Raw genomic sequence first — 18,940 nt, 5'->3', positions numbered from 1 at the left:
TATGCTCAACGGTGAATTATGTAGGACATATAGGTACTTTGGTAAAAAGATCATTTTGATTACGTTAGTTCTGCCCCAGAGGGTAAGGGGAAGTGAGCCCCAGGATATCAATGCTGATGTGAGCTGTCTAGTGATAGGGGAAATGTTTTGGGGTACAAATTGCTCTAAGTCCCTATGAATGTGGATCCCCAGATACTTGAAGGTAGTGACCCATTGCAGTCTGTGGTCAGCTGCCAGAGCAGGGTCCAGGTCTTGTTCCAGAGGGAAAACTACAGACTTGGCCCAGTTGATGCGTAAACCGGCATATCTAGTAAAAGTATCAAACAGGTCTAGTACCCCTATCAAAGAAGGACCCGTGTCAGCTAAGTATAACAATACATCATCCGCGTATAAGGAGATTTTTTCCTCAATGTCGCCATATTTGAGCCCTTTAATCTGCGGTGAAGTTCTGATCTGTATGGCCAGTGGTTCAATAGCCAGTGCACGCCATTGACTTTTACATGAATTCAGCAGATTTAAGATGGAGTATTTTTTTTTTGATTTGGACTTGGAACTTGGAAAAATGTTGTCATAAATATGTGAATATGAAAGTGGTCTAATTCCAGACACATGAAATATGAGGAAGATCTGATTAGTTGCATACTGCAGAAGGAAGAAATGTGGTCTGGGCTGTGAACTGATTACTAATAAGACAAGCTGCATCTATATCCATTTTATATGCCCCCCCATTGTAATAAGATGAGATGGCCATTTTTATATTAAACAATATATTTTATAGACACTGAAGGGTGAGGGAGTTAATCAGATACTTATTATGATAATGGCTGTTATACAATCATACTATAAATAATATTCATACTTATATAAGAGTCCTGCGCGGGTCCATTTTTTGGAACCTGTTCCCGCATCCTGCAATCCGCAACCTGCATTCTTACCCGCTTGGACTCGCAAGTGCCTTATCTGCAACCCGAACCCGCTGACCGTCAAGAATCAGGAAATGCTGTCATTGTAAACCAGAAATGACATCGTCAGAAGTAGGCGTGATCAGAAAAAAGGCGTAAAAATCGCTATTGAGAGGACCCGCGGCCCAACCCGCAGAAGCGCGTCTATACCCGCACCCGGAACTTCTACCCGCAACCTGCAGGGTACCGCAGGTTTTTGCAGGTAACCAGCGGGCATCCGACCCGCTGCAAGACTAACATATACCATAAGCCCAGGCTGTATTAGTGATTTGTTCCATGTATAGGATATTTCCATTGGGAGCTGCTGCTGCAGAGTAGGGAGAGAATCAACAAGAAAAACATTTCAAGTGATTTGGCCCTTCTCATTTTTATGTAAAGCAAGGTGGTAGAGTCCATAACCTGAGAAACCTGGGTGAGGAGATAAGTGGTGTGACAATGGGTAAGGAATAATGCAGGTTAAGCATGGCAAGAGAGGGGCTAAGAATGTATCATTTGTAAAGGCCCATGGTAAACTTGCCATTGAATATGCAATTGTATATGAGTTAAGAATGACCCATAAAAGTTTTTTTTTTTTTTTTTAAATAAGCCATTGGCACCGGGGCCCCCCATAAATTTTTTTTCAAAAACATGACTATAGTATTAAAATAATACATTGGTGGCTACAAACCCCTTGCACACTTCACATAGTTTCAAATAGAGATGCACCGAATCCCAAATCCTTAGTGAAAGATTCGGCCGAATACCGAACCCTAATTTGCATATGTAAAATAGGGAAACGAGGGAGAAAGGGTAAAAAAATATTTTTAAAAAGTTGAATTCCTTGTTTGTGTTACGAAAAAGTCACATGACTTTTTGGATGTTGTTGGCCCGGAACTTGGACTTGCCAGAATCCAAATCCTACACCGAATCCTGGATTCAGTGCATCCTTAGTTTCAAATGGCTTAACTATGTACCTAATAACCATAGGGTCAATAATTTATGTAGACTCCCTTAACACATTTTAGTTAGAATCAAGCACTCCAGCCTATAAGAGTAGGCACACAACATCCTTACATCTGCAATGAACTGAAAACTGGGAACACCCCCGATCTCCGATTGGGTCTGAACAAAGTTGGTTGCCAAGGCCCCGCAGAAGTTCCTCTGCTGATACTGGGTACACATTCACTTAGACAAGTTCACACACAGCAAAGCTACAATGAATAATGCTGGTTTAAATAAGTAGTTTATTTAGAACTGTGAGAACATAGAAAATAACTTTAGAAATAGGACACCAAATGTGCCTCTCCTTGTGCTCAAAATATAACAAAACTCAAGCTTATATTATTTGGATTTCCAGTGCAGTATTGATGTAGGTAGAAAGTAGTAGGTCTTATTCTGAACGCTTTTCATCTGGAGGAGGTTCATGCTGTGCAAGCTGCAAGAGTAAATAAGAATAAAATTACCTTAAATGACAGCACACCAGCAAATATTTCCAAAATAACATACATAGGAATCAGCTGAAGCTTGCCAAACCATAAGTAACCGTAACAAAAAGTCAATACACTCACGTCAGTCAAAAAGTTAACACATGCACAATCCAGTTAAAATTCAGGGCTGACAAATAAATGTTTATATACAGTATATAGAACTATTAAAGCATAATAAGTACAAGACAAGCATGAAATGCAGACTACATACTGTAATGTATAAATATATAAATGTGCAAATATTAAGTGATATAGGCCAATGAAACTAGCAAATCAGTCGGCAAGTGTGCAATTTTGTTAAACTTCAGGTAAAATTGTAACAATGCAACTCAAAACTTTTTTTCTGAAAAAGTGGCATAATGCCACGAAACGCGAAAGCATATGATCCACAGTTCTATGTTGGGATGTATTGGATTTGTTTAAAGATAAACTATTAAATGTGATATTATGGATTAGTTTGATCCCTTTCTTTGCTCCGTATTTTTTTGACATACCTAAAAATGAATATTCCAAACCTGGTTCAGTTCGAGTGATTTTGACTTTAGTTTGCCATTAAAAAAAAAAAAGTTACTTTAACATACGCCACCTTTTTGTGAGACATGTTCAGCCTTACTTGCTTTATAAAAGTATACTTATTGGACAGACAGCTCAAGTTCTTTTTTTTGGAGATGCTAAATAAAGCAGAGTGCATCTCTATTGGAAAATAATGAAACATACCTTTGCTTTCAGTTCTTTGTTTTCTTCTAGCACTGCCTCATATTTCTGTTTCAGTTCTGCTACCTCTAGACGAAGAGCTTCCACGTCTGCCGTTTCAGGTCCAGCAGCACCCATGTGTTGTTTTAAGAAGCTGCATAATAAGTTAGGGATTTCCAAAACTACACTGGCAAACTTGCTCTCTACTGTGCAGGATTTATAGAAATCTGATTTTTCAATATGAATAATTAAAGTGTTTTGCCCTCAACGCATAGCAATGCACAAGTTAACTGATTTCATGTTTCCAAATGGGTATGTTCCAAGAAGAACAGAGATCCGTGGTTAAAAAGGTCTTCCCCAATTTGTTTTGCATTAAAGGGGTTGCTCATCAACTGTTTGTATGATGTAGAGACTTGCCATTCCACTCAAGTATGAAGAGCTCTACCTGTGAATAAACCTTTTGTAGGTAGGGTTCTAGACAGTGAAAAGACTACCTGCCATAGGACACTGTAACACACCACAATTTTCAGAATAAGTGCTTCAAATGTGCTTTAATGGCTCCATTAGTAGATGCATACAAGGCAATGTTTCAGGCCCCACTACGCCATTTCTCAAGTGGCTTCTAGATGGGTTCAGTGAAGAAGGAAATAATTTAAAAAATAATGAAGACCAATTGAAAATATAGTTGCTTAGAATTAGCCATTCTAGAACACACTAAAAGTTATGTTAAAGATGAACCACCCCTTTAAGCATTAGTTTCCATGCCATGGAATAGGTCTCCAAACAAACCATTTATTCATAAACAAACTACTACCCATTATTAGGCAAATCTTACGGCACATGTTGCATTTTCTCAGCCAACGGAAAAAACACAAACTCAGCCCCAAACTTCCCATGCAAGTATGCTCATTTACAGGGATGGAATCTGCCTGTCATTGCTCACATGGGGCCTATTATGGAAATTAAATTCTCAAGCCACACACTGTGTTAGGGACCCAACGCTGTATTTTCTACACTGGTTCTAAAATGTAATGTGTGCCCCCATTTATTTTCTGCCCTGTGGGGCAACAAGGGATTCTTCAAGAAACCTTAGAACTGAAGGGCCCATTTCCCTCCTTAAAAAATGCAATATTTTTACACAAAATGTGTCTGCTAACACACTTATTGGTTCATCAATGACATTTTACATGGTAGAGTGAATTATTTGCAGTGTAAACAGAGTAATTTAGGAATAAAAACGACACCATAAAAATCAGGACAGAATCCCTTTAAAGAAATTGTTAAGTGTAAAAATAAAAACTGGGTAATGTATAAAGGCTGGAGTGACTGGATATGTAACATAATAGCCAGAACACTACTTCCTGCTTTTCAGCTCTCTTGGTGTACACTGACTTGAGGGAGGGCCACATGGGTCAGATCTGTTGATTTTGAATCTGAGCTGAATGCCAAGGATCAATTACAAACTCACTGAACAGAAATGGACCATGTGGCCCCCCTTCAAGTCGCTGACTAACTATAAATGGTGGAGTTGAAAAGCAGGAAGTAGTGTTCTGGCTATAATGTTTGACATTCAGTCACTCCAGCCTTTATACATTACATTTTTGGCTAACTAACTATATAATAAACATTTATTATTTTGCACAACCTATCTATTTACACAGTTTTTATTTCCACGCTGAACTGTTCCTTTAAGTCTTCTTCCCACTGTACTAAGTGCTCAGCTTGAGAGTATAGTGCTAATAAATTTCAAATTCAAACTACTAAATTATTTTAAAAAAAATCTGTTAGTCATAGATTTCTATGAAGGATACTCCAGTGCATTGTTTGGTTTTTCTGGCTCTTCATACAATGCCACCAGCACTGAAAAGTAAAAAAAAAAAAAAATTAAAACAGAATGAAAATAGTATTCAACGTATTCAGTGATATATTACTATAAGTATGGGATATATTACCAGGAATATGTGGGACCTTTCCATAATGTGAAGAACCATGCCTTAAAGGAGAACTAAACCAACTAAGAAAACGCAGGTCCCTACACATACCAACCTTCTTGTAACCCCACGCTCCAAAACAATAATACTCCTCTATTTCTGTATGTCTAAGACAGAGTTGCACAAAAGGTTTGAAGGCCTCAATTCACTTCTGGTCACTAGCTTTGTGGCACTTGTTGCTAAAAATTAGAAATCTAGTAGGTTTATGGTGTACATGCTCCTAGTTGGCATTTGGAGCCAGGAAGCAAAAGTGAAGAGGCCAAAAATGGCTGCCACAAACCCAGATGCACAACTCTGCCTTGGGAAGATTGGTACAGGGAGGTAGAGCCATGTTCTGAAATCTCATCTGTTCTAATAACACGTAGTTTTTTAAAATTATTTTGTTAGAGCTGCATGGGCTCTGCTCCCCATGCAGGAGCTCAAACAAAATTATTTAAACAAATTGCATGTACTATTAGAACAAATAACATTTCAGAACATTATGGGTAATAAAAGTACTATAGGACTAGCTGTGGTTTGGAAGGATTGCACTACAAATTGCTTTCAACCCATTTTTATGTCTATAACGTGACAAATTCCTATAAATCTGCAGTGTAGGGAACGTTAAAGGAGTACAAAAGCCTTTCCTTAATATTTATTGAGTGTTTAGGGCAGGAATCAGCAGTACTTTCTAATTTTTTATTATACAGTGCTGGGGAATATGTTGGCACTATATACGTATATGTTTATAATAGCAATAGCATTTCAAATAAATATTTTTTGAGAAGCTTAAATTCTTTACAGTTTTCAACAACATATTTCAAAAGACATACAGGTAAGCTATATCCTCAAAATAAAACATTATATGGTTTGGTACATGCCATATTTCATTGGATAAGGTTCTTGCACAAGCAATCGCCATACATAGGCTATACATAATAATAAACAGTTAAAAGACATTTTAGTATTGGGTGTGTGACCTATTTTTGCATTTCAAGGAAAATGGTGTCTTCAATAAATGTAAATGAGCTACCTTTTGTTATTGTATCAAGTACTCCTGCCTTCTCTAAGTATCTTCTGAATTGTTCTCGCTTGGAATCTGCAGCCTATAAAGAAAGAGCACAATAATACAAAAAATATATTTCAGTTATATAAATGTCATGCAGGAATCAATATACTAAAAATAACTATGACCCAAAGGACAGTATACTATAATTCATTCCCTCAGCTGTTGGTTCATTCATACCCTTCTCCACACTGAAGGAGGGGACCATTTATTTTTCCCTCTCTATTCCCATCTCACCACTTGCTCTCTTGATACAATTCCAATCTCATTACTCCTCTTTCACCCATATTTTCTCACACTTTTGATCCACTCTCTTTCTACTGGTATAGAAAATCTAACTTTTAAACATCCAGTCAGCAAATCTATCCTTAAAAAAAATATCTGCATCCTACAATCCCCTCCAACTACCAGCAAAAAAAAAAAAAATATATATATATATATATATATATATATATATATATATATATATATATATATATATATATATATTACTAGAACTGCATGTACACAGTGAACTTGCACAGTGCCATTCATCTAACTCTTACTAGACCCACTACAATTTAGTTTCTACTCCACCACAAGAAACAGCACTAAGGTAGCAAATGATTTGCTTGCTGCTAAATCCAAAAGCCACTACTCCCTTAATTCTTCTTGACCTATCTGCAGCCTTTGAGATTGCCATAATTCGAATCCATGCCCTTTTCATATCCAGCATGGACTACAGACTATTCTTTTAACTTGCAAAGAGCTCGACAATGCTGCACTCTACAACTACCTTGGTTACCCTCACCTTGTGTTTCATGTCCTCTCCCTTTTTGATTGTAAGCTCTCATGCAACTGTGCATCTATTCTGGAGAAGTGTTTGCCCGTATATGTAATACAGCAGAACCCCCATTTGACATGCCCTGATTTTAAGTTCTCCCTCATTTTACATTGTTGTTTTGTGGTCCCACCTATATAAAATGCATAATGCATTTTCCACCATTTATTTCTGGTCCCCTGAAAAATGTAAAGTGGGGGTTCTACTGTACACCATTGTCTCCTAACAGAGTAAAGGGATACAAATACATATAAGATTTGTATTTGTATCCCTTTACTCTGTATAGCACCGTGGGAGATGGTGGAGCTCCATAAATAACCTCAGCTGGAGATAACTTCAGCAAATTTACACTGTAATATTTGAACACTATATGCTTTTTAACCATGGCCATATAACCTGAACACAAGAGAGTGTAACTATAGGGAACACAGGAGTGTAACTATAGGGAAAACAGACCCTGAGAGTATTTGGGGGACCAAAAGTAAAAAAAAAGGGGGGGGGGCAGTGGTGCACAGACCAGGGTTTCCAGGTTGGCGGTTTTCCAGCCAAATTGGGCTACTAATTTAAAGCCCAGGCGGGTTTTGAAAGTACAAACTTGTCAAGGTACGGATTTGGGCTACTTTTTGGCTGGAAACTAGCCTACGGTAAGTTTTTTCTTGCTCTAATGTGCCAAGCCTGCGGCTCCCAATTGGGTAATGTAGTTCTGATTAACAATTTGTCGACTGCAAAGTTTAATGTAAGACTACAATCTGGGCCGTTTCTGCCATGAGGCAAGGTGAGTACCTCGCCTCAGGCGGCAGCTGCCCAGAAGTTGCCAGGTGCAGCAAAAGAACTTCTAGCGCAGATAGTGCAATTTCACTCTCTGCGCTATCAATGCGCCCCCCTCCGACCCCTGTCGGCGATATGAAGGTAAGCACTTCGGACAGGGGGGCGGCATTTAGAACGCCGCCTCCGACGGCATTAAGGTCTGAAAAGCGCCTGACTACAATGCCCAGCATGCAATGGGACTGACTTGCAGAAGTCGGGAGTAGAAGTCGGGAGTTGCCAGATTTTGGGCTCTGTACCCCAGTCTCTCGTCACTCAAACATTGTCGCATTTTTCAGTGACTTTTCTCAATTTCAGACAATTTTGGGGCAAAAATCTACTGGCCAAAAACATGTCTTGACCTGTTTTATCAATATTTACTGAAATTGTATATGTATTAGGGACTTATGGGGCCCCTATACCTCTGTAGTTACGACCCCTGGTGACGGGCGAATCTCTCCCATTTTGCCTTATGGAAATATGAAAAAGGTGTATTTTCATATGTATATTCTTTATTTTTTAGACTTTTTTTTCACTGCCCCTATTCTGCTATTTTTAGGCTACTTTTCAAGTGCCTACTGCTACTTGAGGGCAATGGATAAAACAATATTGTCGATTCCAAATTTCCCAAACAGTGTGACAGAACAGAAAGCTACTGCACTGGCTGTATAGGAACACCCATAAAAGTGTATGCCTTGCAGTTTACGGCACAGTAATAAAGAGATAAATAAACGTGTGCTTTTTCGTGTCTGTCATTGTTGTTCGCATGCAATAGATCTGGGCCCAATACCTTGTAATTCGCCATTCCGCTGCTCACTCTCTCTCCCGGTTCCGCGTCTGGTTTGTTAACAAGCGATCTCCTCAGTAACAAGCGTTCGGCTTTGTGCGCAGGCGCAAATTATCACGTCGCTCTTTCAATTACGTTCATGGTCCGCAAACCGCATGCGTGTTGGGGAAAAAAACTGCCGTCACTTTCAGTGCAAGCAGTTCCGCTTTTGTTGTCCCGGCAACCATTGCTGTGTAGTTTAAAGATCATTGATGACAAATTGGGATTGCTAATCCTACCTACTGTCCCTCGGTTTTGACCTTGCAAAATGTTTCTAAGATTTGCTCGTCGGTCCATGGAAGCGTCTGTGTTGTTTCACAAACTGTCCAATGAAACAGAAACAACTAAACATCCCAGGAAGTGGCGTGAAAGCAGCATACATCCCATATCAATTGCATTATCCCTTATTGCAGATTCTGAGACTATTAAAGATTAAATCACCTTTTTATTGCAAATATACTTTCATATAAGAATTTATTTGGATTCAAAACAATTTAGGTCCCCAAACATAAGGTTGTAATGGCCATTAAATCTTTTTTATTCTTGTGAGGAAAGTAATGCAAAAACTCATATGAAAATATTACAATTGCTTTAATTCATTTTCAGGATCCTACAATATACTGTGAATTTTGAGGCATCTACTAATTTGAGTTAAGCATGTTTTCAAAGTCAAGAAAAAAAACATACATAGAAGGCTTTATTTATTAAGCCAGTGCAATGTGCCATTTTATATTTTTATCACCCACATTACCCTAGAATTCCAGCATAATAGCAGACACCCTTCTAAGTAGCATCTGTTACCACTTGTGAGTTGGGTTGCAACCTTTTCCGGAAAAAAATACCGGCCTTCCTATATTTTTATGGGTTTTCCCTTTAAATAACATTTTAAGGAACATTTTTACCAGCCAGGTGGCAACCCTACTTGTGGGTAATGCTCCAAGATAGATGCAAAAGTCCCATCCATCTTGGCAAATTGCATGCAAGTTGCACCACACAGTTTTCTTACTCCATTTATGTGCGAAAATGGCATTATTTCCAGCAACAATTATCACATTAGCCTTTGATTTACTTGGTGCAAATACTTTGTATCCAGGTCCAAACTTCTGGCAGCTCCAGAGTAACACTGTGTCCATGCTCACAGTTCATCAAAGAAGGCTGGGAGAGTTATGGCCCACGTCGCAAAGGAGCATATATGGACACAGATACTGCGCAACTTTCTTTTTAGAGTTTTGAAATTGAGTTTGGGTCCTAAATTATCCCTAGTATTTCTAAAAAGTAAAATAAAAAAAATCAGTTCCAACTTTACATTTTGTATTCCAGATCTTATTTTTAAGATAGACCTATTTTAGTTTTAGAGAGTTTTTCATAAACCTAATTGTAAGTGAGTTTCCAATATACACTAAGGGGCAGATTTACTAAGCTCGAGTGAATTTTCGAAGTCAAAAAGTTCGAATAGGCTACTACGAACTTCGACTTTGATTCGAACGATTCGAAGTAAAAATCGTTCGACTATCCGACCATTCGATAATCGAAGTACTGTCTCTAAAAAAACTTTGACTTCAATACTTCGCCAACTTAAACCTGCCGAAGTGCTATGTTAGCCTATGGGGACCTTCCAAAGCAATTTTCTAAGTTTTTTGGTTTTGAAGGGAAAGTACGATAAGATGGATTGAATCGTACGATTAGAAGTATGATCGGAGTACGACCGTACTCCGATCGCAATACGGTCATACGATGAATAAAATCCTCCGACTTTGAATGTCGGAGGATTCTATTCGATGGTCGAATTTCGAAGTATTTTCCACTTCGAAATTTGACCCTTGATCAATCTGCCCCTAATTGTCATTCTCTGCACTGCTGGTTCTGGTTACATGCACCATAAACAATGTTGTAATAGAAAAAAGCAAAGACTTACTTTTCCACATACTTCTGTGAATCTACTTCTTTACCGATATCTTAATCACATATATTAAAGTCTTGACTGGAGGAGCCAGCAGAGAATGGCAAAGCAAAAAGTGCTTACAATTAAGTTTGCAAATTATGCAACATTTTATTTGGTTTTATAACACTTTTAAGTTGCTGCTATATACTATGTTTTGTTTACTTACTGATGAACTGCAGTAACCCCCATTGTTGTACTAGCTACAGTCTAAAAGTATAAAAAGGTAGTTACTGTACCTAAATATGGTGCTTCCAGGCAAACAAAAAATATTTCTGGATTGCCCAAGAAATTGCTTTCTAATATTGCATTTAGATGCTACCCCGTTGTAATCAAATCAATGTTGAAAGCTAAATTATGTAGCTGAACATTTCCAAGAGGGTGGGGTTTTGCTGTGTTTGTAGCTTACAGGTACTGATGATAGGTGTTGGCTATTTATATGTCTCTCTTGTTATTTCCTTATATATGTAAAAAAACATTAATAGACATGGTGTTGGTACAGTCAGTTTGGAGTACTGTGAGATACCTACTTATAAATGAGATGTATTTGAAACTCTCAACTTTTTGCTGTAAGTATTGTCAGTAATGCTGGTTTTGTGAGTTTAGCACCATAGGGTTGGCCATTTCAAGATGCACCTGATGCATTTTCCACACCTCCATCACAAATGAAAGCTATATTAACTTCAGCTACATACATATAGCTACAGTTTTTATGTAGCTTTTTATGTTAGAGTTCCATGCTGTCAATCTGTGCTTTGTAATGTGTTGGGTCTTGTTAGCATACCCTGAGGGTATTGGAGTTGCATGTTTGAGATTCCCAGGATTATTAGAAGTTGAAGAATCTGCTTTTGGGGATGAATGTTGCTGTTGTGGTTATTTCTTAATGCTTCTTCATGAGTGAAGACAGTTGTAGGACCATAGCCTGGAAATAAAGAAAATAAGATTGAAAATGTAAGGAGGAATACCTGAGAAACTTACGTTTATTGGGACATGATTTCTGTTTCTGTCAATTTCAGTAATTAATTAGTCCATTGTCATTGGAATATACTTCACTTACCTCATCATCTGGCAAGAATATAAGTATGTTTGTCTGCTAAGAACATTTCAATTTGCAACATAGTCCAGAATTTGTTCCCTTAAAGTCAGTTTTTCTGGCAAAGAATATTTATTTTTTAATAATTGCCTAATTGTTCTTAAGGAGAAATACAATTTACCGTAGCTGTCCTTACACTGAAAATAATCTTTCAGCAAACCCTTAAATCTTTGTATTAACAATACTATTATAGTATGGCTCCCTGCACAGATTAGAGGTGAACATGGGCAAGGAGCTGGCTATGCTTCTGCTATTGATGAAAGAAGGAAAAGCAGCATGTATCCCTTATTAAATGAAATATTGCTGTGCATCGAGGTGTGATATACTGTAAGTCATACATGCACATATACATGTATGGCCACACTAAACATCAAAAAGTGTCCAAAAAATCACAACTGGAACACTCACTGCCAAGTTTCAAATTTTCTTGTTATATGGCAATGTCAGCTAAAAAAATATTTATTCAGAGGATGTTTTATTTGAACATCTAGCAGCCTGAGTTCAGCTAATTTTAGGAAAATATTACTTGCCTGAATATATAATGCAGACTTTAAAATGTATTGTAAGTGAAGAAATAATGGTCTAAACTAATGGCTGGCTTTCATAGCTTGGACTAGGGCACGTAGTTCCAGCAAAAGCCAACCTTAATGTTATAAGTTAGAATTTGCTTTTATTTGCTTCCTACTTTTTAGTTTAGGGAAGGCTCTCCTCTGTTACAGCCCAATAATGCCCCTACACACAAAGTATCTGTACAGTATTGGTTTGTTGAAATGAGAGAGGAAGATCTTGATTGACTTGCATGGAGCCTCAACCTAAATGAACATTTGTGGGATGAACTGGAGCTATGACTGCAGGCCAGGCTTGATTGCCCAACATCAGTGCCAAACTTCATTAATATTCTTGTGGCCTATAGTTGCTTCCTACTTTTTATCTTAGGGAATGCTCTTCCCTGTTACAGCCCAATAATGCCCCTACACACAAAGTATCTGTACAGTATTGGTTTGCTGAAATGAGAGGAAGATCTTGATGGACCTGCACAGAGCCTTAACCTAAATAAACATTTGTGAGATGAACTGGAGCTATGACTGCAGGCCAGGATTGATTGCCCAACATCAGTGCCAAACTTCATTAATGTTCTTGTGGCTCAATAGAAGCAAATCCAACCACTAATCCTCCAATATCAAATTGAAATCTTTAATTTTGAAATGAAATGTAAGACAGACAGGTGTTCCAACACATTTGCCTTTGACACTTCAAATCATGCATGGCATACTTACCAGTATTTCTATAAATAGATGGGATAGGCTCAATTTGTGGAACAGTAAATGAGCAAAGGTTCAACCAAAAGTGGATGGAGCTTAGGATGGATCAAGGGTGTCTAGGCTTGGTTCAGGCAATTAGGGGCATGTTATAAACATCCTTATTTTATAAACAGAAATACTGATAGGTGTCTTATAGAATGTATTGCATAACCATTATGTACTGTAGCAGCTTCTACATCCTTTAGGGCAATGGCACAGTGGCACATTGGACATTTGTCAGCTGCTGCAAAATAGCTTCCCGGGGAGCAACAGAATACCAAGTGCATTGCACACAATCCAAGACAATCCAGTCCCATAAATGGAACAATACTAAACACTTTAGGATTAAGTAGCCATTCACTATTGCTATTCATGAAAAGTAAAACAAGACTATTCCTATTTCTAGCAGTGTTTTTAACGACAAGGCAGTTGATAGTGTTAAAGAGGCACCTGCAGAAATAAATACGATGTACCTAAGGTGTAGCTCCAGTTGTTTTAGTGTTGTAAAGCTCAACAACTCCCTTATACTACCCCCTTTGGCTGGTGTCACGCGGATCAGTTCTTTGCATGTTGTCCACAGTGGGGGGTTTTCACCTATATATAATAATAAATTGCCTAAACTCACTCCTAACTCTTCCCATTGTGTTTTTCCTCAACTAAACTCTTTTGAGAATGCAAATAAATATTTGTAATTATTTATTTGACAAATTTTTACATTTAAAAATCCTGACTCACGGGTGGAAAGCTGGCCTGTCACCTATTCTTTTTGTATTCAAAAATGTTTCAAATTGACAAGGAGTTAAAACTTCTAAAAACCTAAAAAAACTTCTAACAAGTAAAAAAATTAAATATATTAACAATTAATTAATATATTTATGTAAGTTACAAGTTAGCTTTTAACATGTATTCTTCTAGCACATTCTTACAAGTAAGGTTTTACCTACCATTTTCCACTTTTTTACTGTAGAATATGAAAATGAGCTTTGGTGAGCATAAACCATTTCTGTTGTACATAGTTTCATTATGGTATAAGGAGCTATGATATTTGCCATTTGACTTCATTAAGAGAGACACTTATTGAAGTCTGTAGAACAATATAATTTACATTCATATTCAGAAATGAAAATATACAGAGAAATGGTATCTTCAATTAGCACAAAATGTTTTTTTAAAGCCTCATTTGTTTCCTGTTGGAGTGTGTGCGTGTCCCACCGAGGTAGATGTGTATGCATGTGCATGTGTCAGATCCTTGCAAAAATGCACTAGAATCTCTTGTTTACCCTAACTTTGAAATATGTCTGCAGCTTGTAAATGTTTCCACTAAGAAGGGGCAAGAAGAACTGCTTAATATTTGTTCCAATCAAGGCAAGACTATGCAGAGATTCAGGTTTTTTCATTTTATATCCACCTGCATCTTTCACAAGGAAGTGTTCATTTATGTATTCTGATAATTTTGAAATTTAAACTGAATGAACTAGCCTCATTTGCTCTTTTTAACTGCTTGGAAATCTATCAAGGTAATGTGTAGGTAAGGCAACTAACGCTTAGATCTGTAGATCAGTTGGGGCATGCCGGCTGCTGGCATTACTTGCCAGTGACATCCGTCGTGATGGAGAGAAGGTCACAGAACCTTCACATGCTTTATCCTGCTTGTATTTTGGGCTAATTTCTCCCATAACTTCTGGTGTGGATGGCCTGCTAACTCGCTTCAGATCAGACTTGGAAAGTCCCCATGATATATTTGCACTGAAGCTACTGCGTCCCCTGTTGCTGTATCCTGTATCTTGAACAAAGCCTCCTCTCTCCGCTGCTTTAGAGCCATTCCATGGAGCACTGACTCTCCTGGATTTCCGGAGTAAGTTTGTGGTCATTGGACAGGATATATTTTGTAAGGAATAATCCACGGTATCATCACTAGCTGCTGTCTGTACAAGAGGAGCATTTTCTACACTTGAATAATTACTTTTTATACAACCAGTTCTTCTTTCTCCATGGCAATGCAAAGTCTTAACATCTGCATCTAATATTTTGTTTATTCTTTCATCATTGTTGCCACTGTTGTCATGATAGTGACTTTCAACTGTGTTTGCAGCATTGATACCATTGGCTGATTTTGTTTCTTGCTCATCCTCCATGAAAGTATTACACATATCATTATGTACATCTTCTTCTATAGGATGGTATCCACAGGGAGGATTTAAAACTGGATATGCAGTAGGATCACTCTGTTTTTCTATCAACAACGTATAATTGATAGGTGCAGAAGGAAGGGTCTTTTGAGGACTCGAGGACGTACCTACGCAAGTATGACTTACTGTGGAGGTTTTCTTGGATTTAATTACATAAAAGTCGTCAAATTCTTCTTTCATTCTATATCTCATCATATAAGCTTTTTTGATTCTTTTAACCCCAAGATGTAGAATTTCTAAAATATTTAGAAACAAAGAGACAGCTGCTATGCACTGCATGAAAAGCATAAATACTGTTTTTTCTGTAGGTCTGGATACAAAGCAGTCAACAACATTGGGGCATGGGTCTCTTTCACACTTGTACAGAGGATTCAGTTGAACTCCATAAAGCAGATGCTGTCCAATCATGAAACCAATCTCAACAGCAGATCTTGTGAATATATGTATTACATAGGTAAAGAGAAGGGAACCCCTTAATGGAGCCTTGTTCAGCTTTCTGTGTTCTAATTGTCTGAGTTCACGCTCCAACCTTCTGCGGTCTTCACTCAGATCATACTCTACTCCTTCAAGCTCCCCTCTGAGCTGAGCTTTCTTTCTATGTCGTTCTTTCTCCAACGCTCTCAGCCTGTAAATAGCATGGCCCATGTAAACCAAAGACGGTGAGGATACAAATATTACTTGCAGAACCCAGTATCTGATAAGTGAGATGGGAAAAGCCTGGTCATAACAGACATTTTTGCAGCCAGGTTGGTCTGTGTTACATACAAATTGTGACTGCTCATCATTCCAGACCTCTTCAGCTGCCACTCCCAAGACAAGCATGCGAAATATAAACAGAATTGTAAGCCAGATTTTTCCAACAATCGTGGAATGGATGTGGACTTCCTCTAGGATGACCCCAAGAAAATTCCAGTCTCCCATGTTTAGTCCACCATCTCAAAACTGCAACACAAAAAGAAAAATATTGGTAATTATTGGTGCCTGACTTTTACTTCAGTTTCAGATTTATTGATGTTTTTTCAGTTTACTAGAAACATCAGGATATAAAAATGGTTTCTGTTTGGATACAGAACGTTGCTCTTTAGAAAAACACCAGTATATGTAGAGTAAATACTTCTAAACAGGCAGGGACATATTCTCTCTCTAGAGTTCAAAAGGGTGCTAATGTCATAGTAATTTGTTTATTTTGCCCTTCCTTTTGATAGATGTAATACAGAATGTAGAAAGCAAGAAAACTTTATATAAATATAAAATAAGAAACAATTTACAGTAAAATATGTTAGATTCTGGTAAGTTCCAGAGCATTGTATATAAAGAGATTTAGAACCAAATTATATTTTGTTATGATTATATCATATATTCTATATATATTTTATATTACATAATATATTCTGAGTATTTTTCCGCCTTAGTTAACAATGTAAATGTTGTACATTTAGGCCAATAATGCCTGGTTTAAAGTAAATGTTCAAAGCAGTCAATATGTGTATATTATCAAAGCCTTATAAAAGCAGCTGCCCACATCCAGGGGGTATTTGATGAGGATAGGAGGGAGAAAAAAACAGCAGAAATTACTTCCCTTAGGGCATGGCTAGATTATTCCTGCTCTAGTTTCAATCCATAGATTATGATTTGCTTCAGTTTTCCACATAATTTTGGTATCAGCCTTTTTTCAAAACAAAAAATGATATCCCTACTTACAATAATAATACATTTGGACAATATTCCAGTTGCACACAGCACCATGGCCTGATTAATAGCAGCAAAGCAGCGATCATTACTCTCTAAAGCATACAGTAGTTTAGAGAAGATTATGCAAAGCGTGGTAGAAGATATATATTATGAGTATATGTGCACACGCACATTATTTATCTTTTACTTTAGTCCTTGCCCCAGTGGGTCTTGTAATCTAAAGTCCCTACTATGCACACACACTATGATTAATGTTATAGGAAGAAATCTGACAAAATTAGGAAAACCTAGGGAAGCATAGGGAAAAATATACAAAATCAATGAAGGTGCTGTCCTAGTTAAATTATACCCAGGAACCCTCATATCTATCCAAAATAATATTATATGGTCAAATCATGTTTGCAAGGTAGGTGCAACAATTAGGTTAGGGACTTCGATTTTGTTTCTGAATTCTGATAAATATGAGGACTGGATTACCAGATTTTGAATAATCCTTAGTATTCAGTCAAAAACATTGATTTATAATGGACAATTGAAGATGACAACTTTTTGTTTATAGATTAGTCAGTTTATGCTGGTTGTGATCAAATATAAATATGCAAATTAGGATTTTGCTTTTGTTTGCTATTTGGGCAAAGCTTTGTGGAGAATTTGACATTCATTAACAACTACAAATGAATTAATCTCTATGCTTGAAGCTATATTGAAATTAATTGCATTCGATAGAAAGTGGGCTTCTTATATATAAAATTGCATTCCTTGTATTTCAAAAACACTGCACTGCAAAAAGCTTTACAAAATAAAAGTTTTATCTCATGGCATCCAGGCAAGGTTGTTAAAAAGTAATTGATGTACGCAGTTCATATATGGCACAATATAAACCATCTGACCTGGTTTTACAAAAGAAAAATCTTTACAAATTCTCAATATACATATATATAGATAGATAGATAGATAGATAGATAGATAGATAGATAGATACTATATATCTTTAATTGCAATTAAAGTATAGCTTGATTTATATGAGCTTTGAATTTTAACCGTAATATGAAAATAATACAGTAATCTCTCTTGTATTTGCATACAATGTAAATTGATCTTCATTTGTATCAGAAGTACAATTTTTTAGCTTTTTTGGACACTATTCTTAAAAGTTCAGTACAAATGTTTTTCTAAGGTTTATCATATTGAGAAGTAAACAAAATAATACAGCGTTCTGTGAAATAGATCATTCTGGAAAACAATAAAAAACAAGTTTAGCATTTGTTTAAAATTACCTTTTCTGTTTAGTCTAGGTTATGTAGGAATCCATTAGGTTAATCCAATATTTGCGATGAAGCTCCCAGGATGAATACAAGAGGAAAATAAGAATAATGGTGTGCGTTCGACTTATAGCCAGAGTATTAAAATCAATGTGTGACAGCCTGACATAGCTTCCAGCTATAATGAACAAATTAACCCACTTTATACCAAGGACTTGTTACAGTTTGAATAGTCATATGGAAATAGTAGACACTTTTCTGTATTATATTTTGTGGAGTAATCATTTATTTTAAACAAAATGTAACTTGGTGGTGGGCCGGACCCCTCTAAAGATTTTTTTACAGTAAAGATTTTTTTACAGTGTAGCATTGTTACACCACTGGTAAAAACCCACTTGTTTGGCATTGGCACCAAACAAGCAGATATTTTCCTGAATTGGCTTCTTGTGCAGGGCCAATTTGGGCTGATCTGATCTTTGTATACACAGATATGAGAAAGACCAAAGGGAAGTAACTTGCTTAGTCATATTCCAATGGGTTTATGTCATATTTTAAAAAAAGAACCATTTTGCTAATGGATGTAGTTACTTCCGCTCAGTGATATTTTGCTTACAGATTTTTATGTGGGTAAAATGGTGGTGCTTAAATTAAAAAAGTCTTTCCTTTCCCTTTAAACTATATACATTTACACTATTCATAATGTGTATCGAGATTATGTATAACTAGCATTTGTGTTATTTTTGTCCATGTTCATAACTGTAACAATACCTGCTGGTCTAGTGGGATGGTGTGGACGTCCACGTACTTTTGTTTAGTTGTGTTAGCGTTTTGGTGCACACGTCTTTTTATTCGGTGCA

At 37.0% G+C, this 18,940-nt stretch overlaps 2 protein-coding genes across 2 annotated transcripts; both read right to left on the bottom strand.

Annotated features, from left to right (window-relative positions):
- Positions 1–2,167: 2,167 nt before the first annotated feature.
- Positions 2,168–8,729, bottom strand: mycbp.L (MYC binding protein L homeolog). The gene is made up of 5 exons (XM_018246394.2): positions 8,572–8,729; positions 6,125–6,197; positions 4,933–4,981; positions 3,146–3,275; positions 2,168–2,376 (listed from the first exon to the last, which is right to left on the bottom strand). The coding sequence occupies exons 1-5, from the start codon at positions 8,584–8,586 to the stop codon at positions 2,332–2,334; spliced, it is 312 nt and encodes a 103-aa protein (XP_018101883.1). The 5' UTR covers positions 8,587–8,729; the 3' UTR covers positions 2,168–2,331.
- A 2,650-nt stretch (positions 8,730–11,379) lies between these two features.
- gja9.L (gap junction protein alpha 9 L homeolog) lies at positions 11,380–18,179 on the bottom strand. The gene is made up of 3 exons (XM_018245701.2): positions 18,099–18,179; positions 14,483–16,071; positions 11,380–11,468 (listed from the first exon to the last, which is right to left on the bottom strand). Exon 2 carries the CDS (start codon positions 16,048–16,050, stop codon positions 14,485–14,487), a length of 1,566 nt encoding a protein of 521 aa, XP_018101190.1. The 5' UTR covers positions 16,051–16,071; positions 18,099–18,179; the 3' UTR covers positions 11,380–11,468; positions 14,483–14,484.
- Between the last annotated feature and the right edge of the window lie 761 nt (positions 18,180–18,940).

This window comes from Xenopus laevis, chromosome 2L, assembly GCF_017654675.1.
Source record: "Xenopus laevis strain J_2021 chromosome 2L, Xenopus_laevis_v10.1, whole genome shotgun sequence".
Classification (NCBI taxonomy): domain Eukaryota; kingdom Metazoa; phylum Chordata; class Amphibia; order Anura; family Pipidae; genus Xenopus; species Xenopus laevis.
Note: the sequence above shows the minus strand (reverse complement) of the source record. Positions and strands in the feature narration are given on the sequence as shown.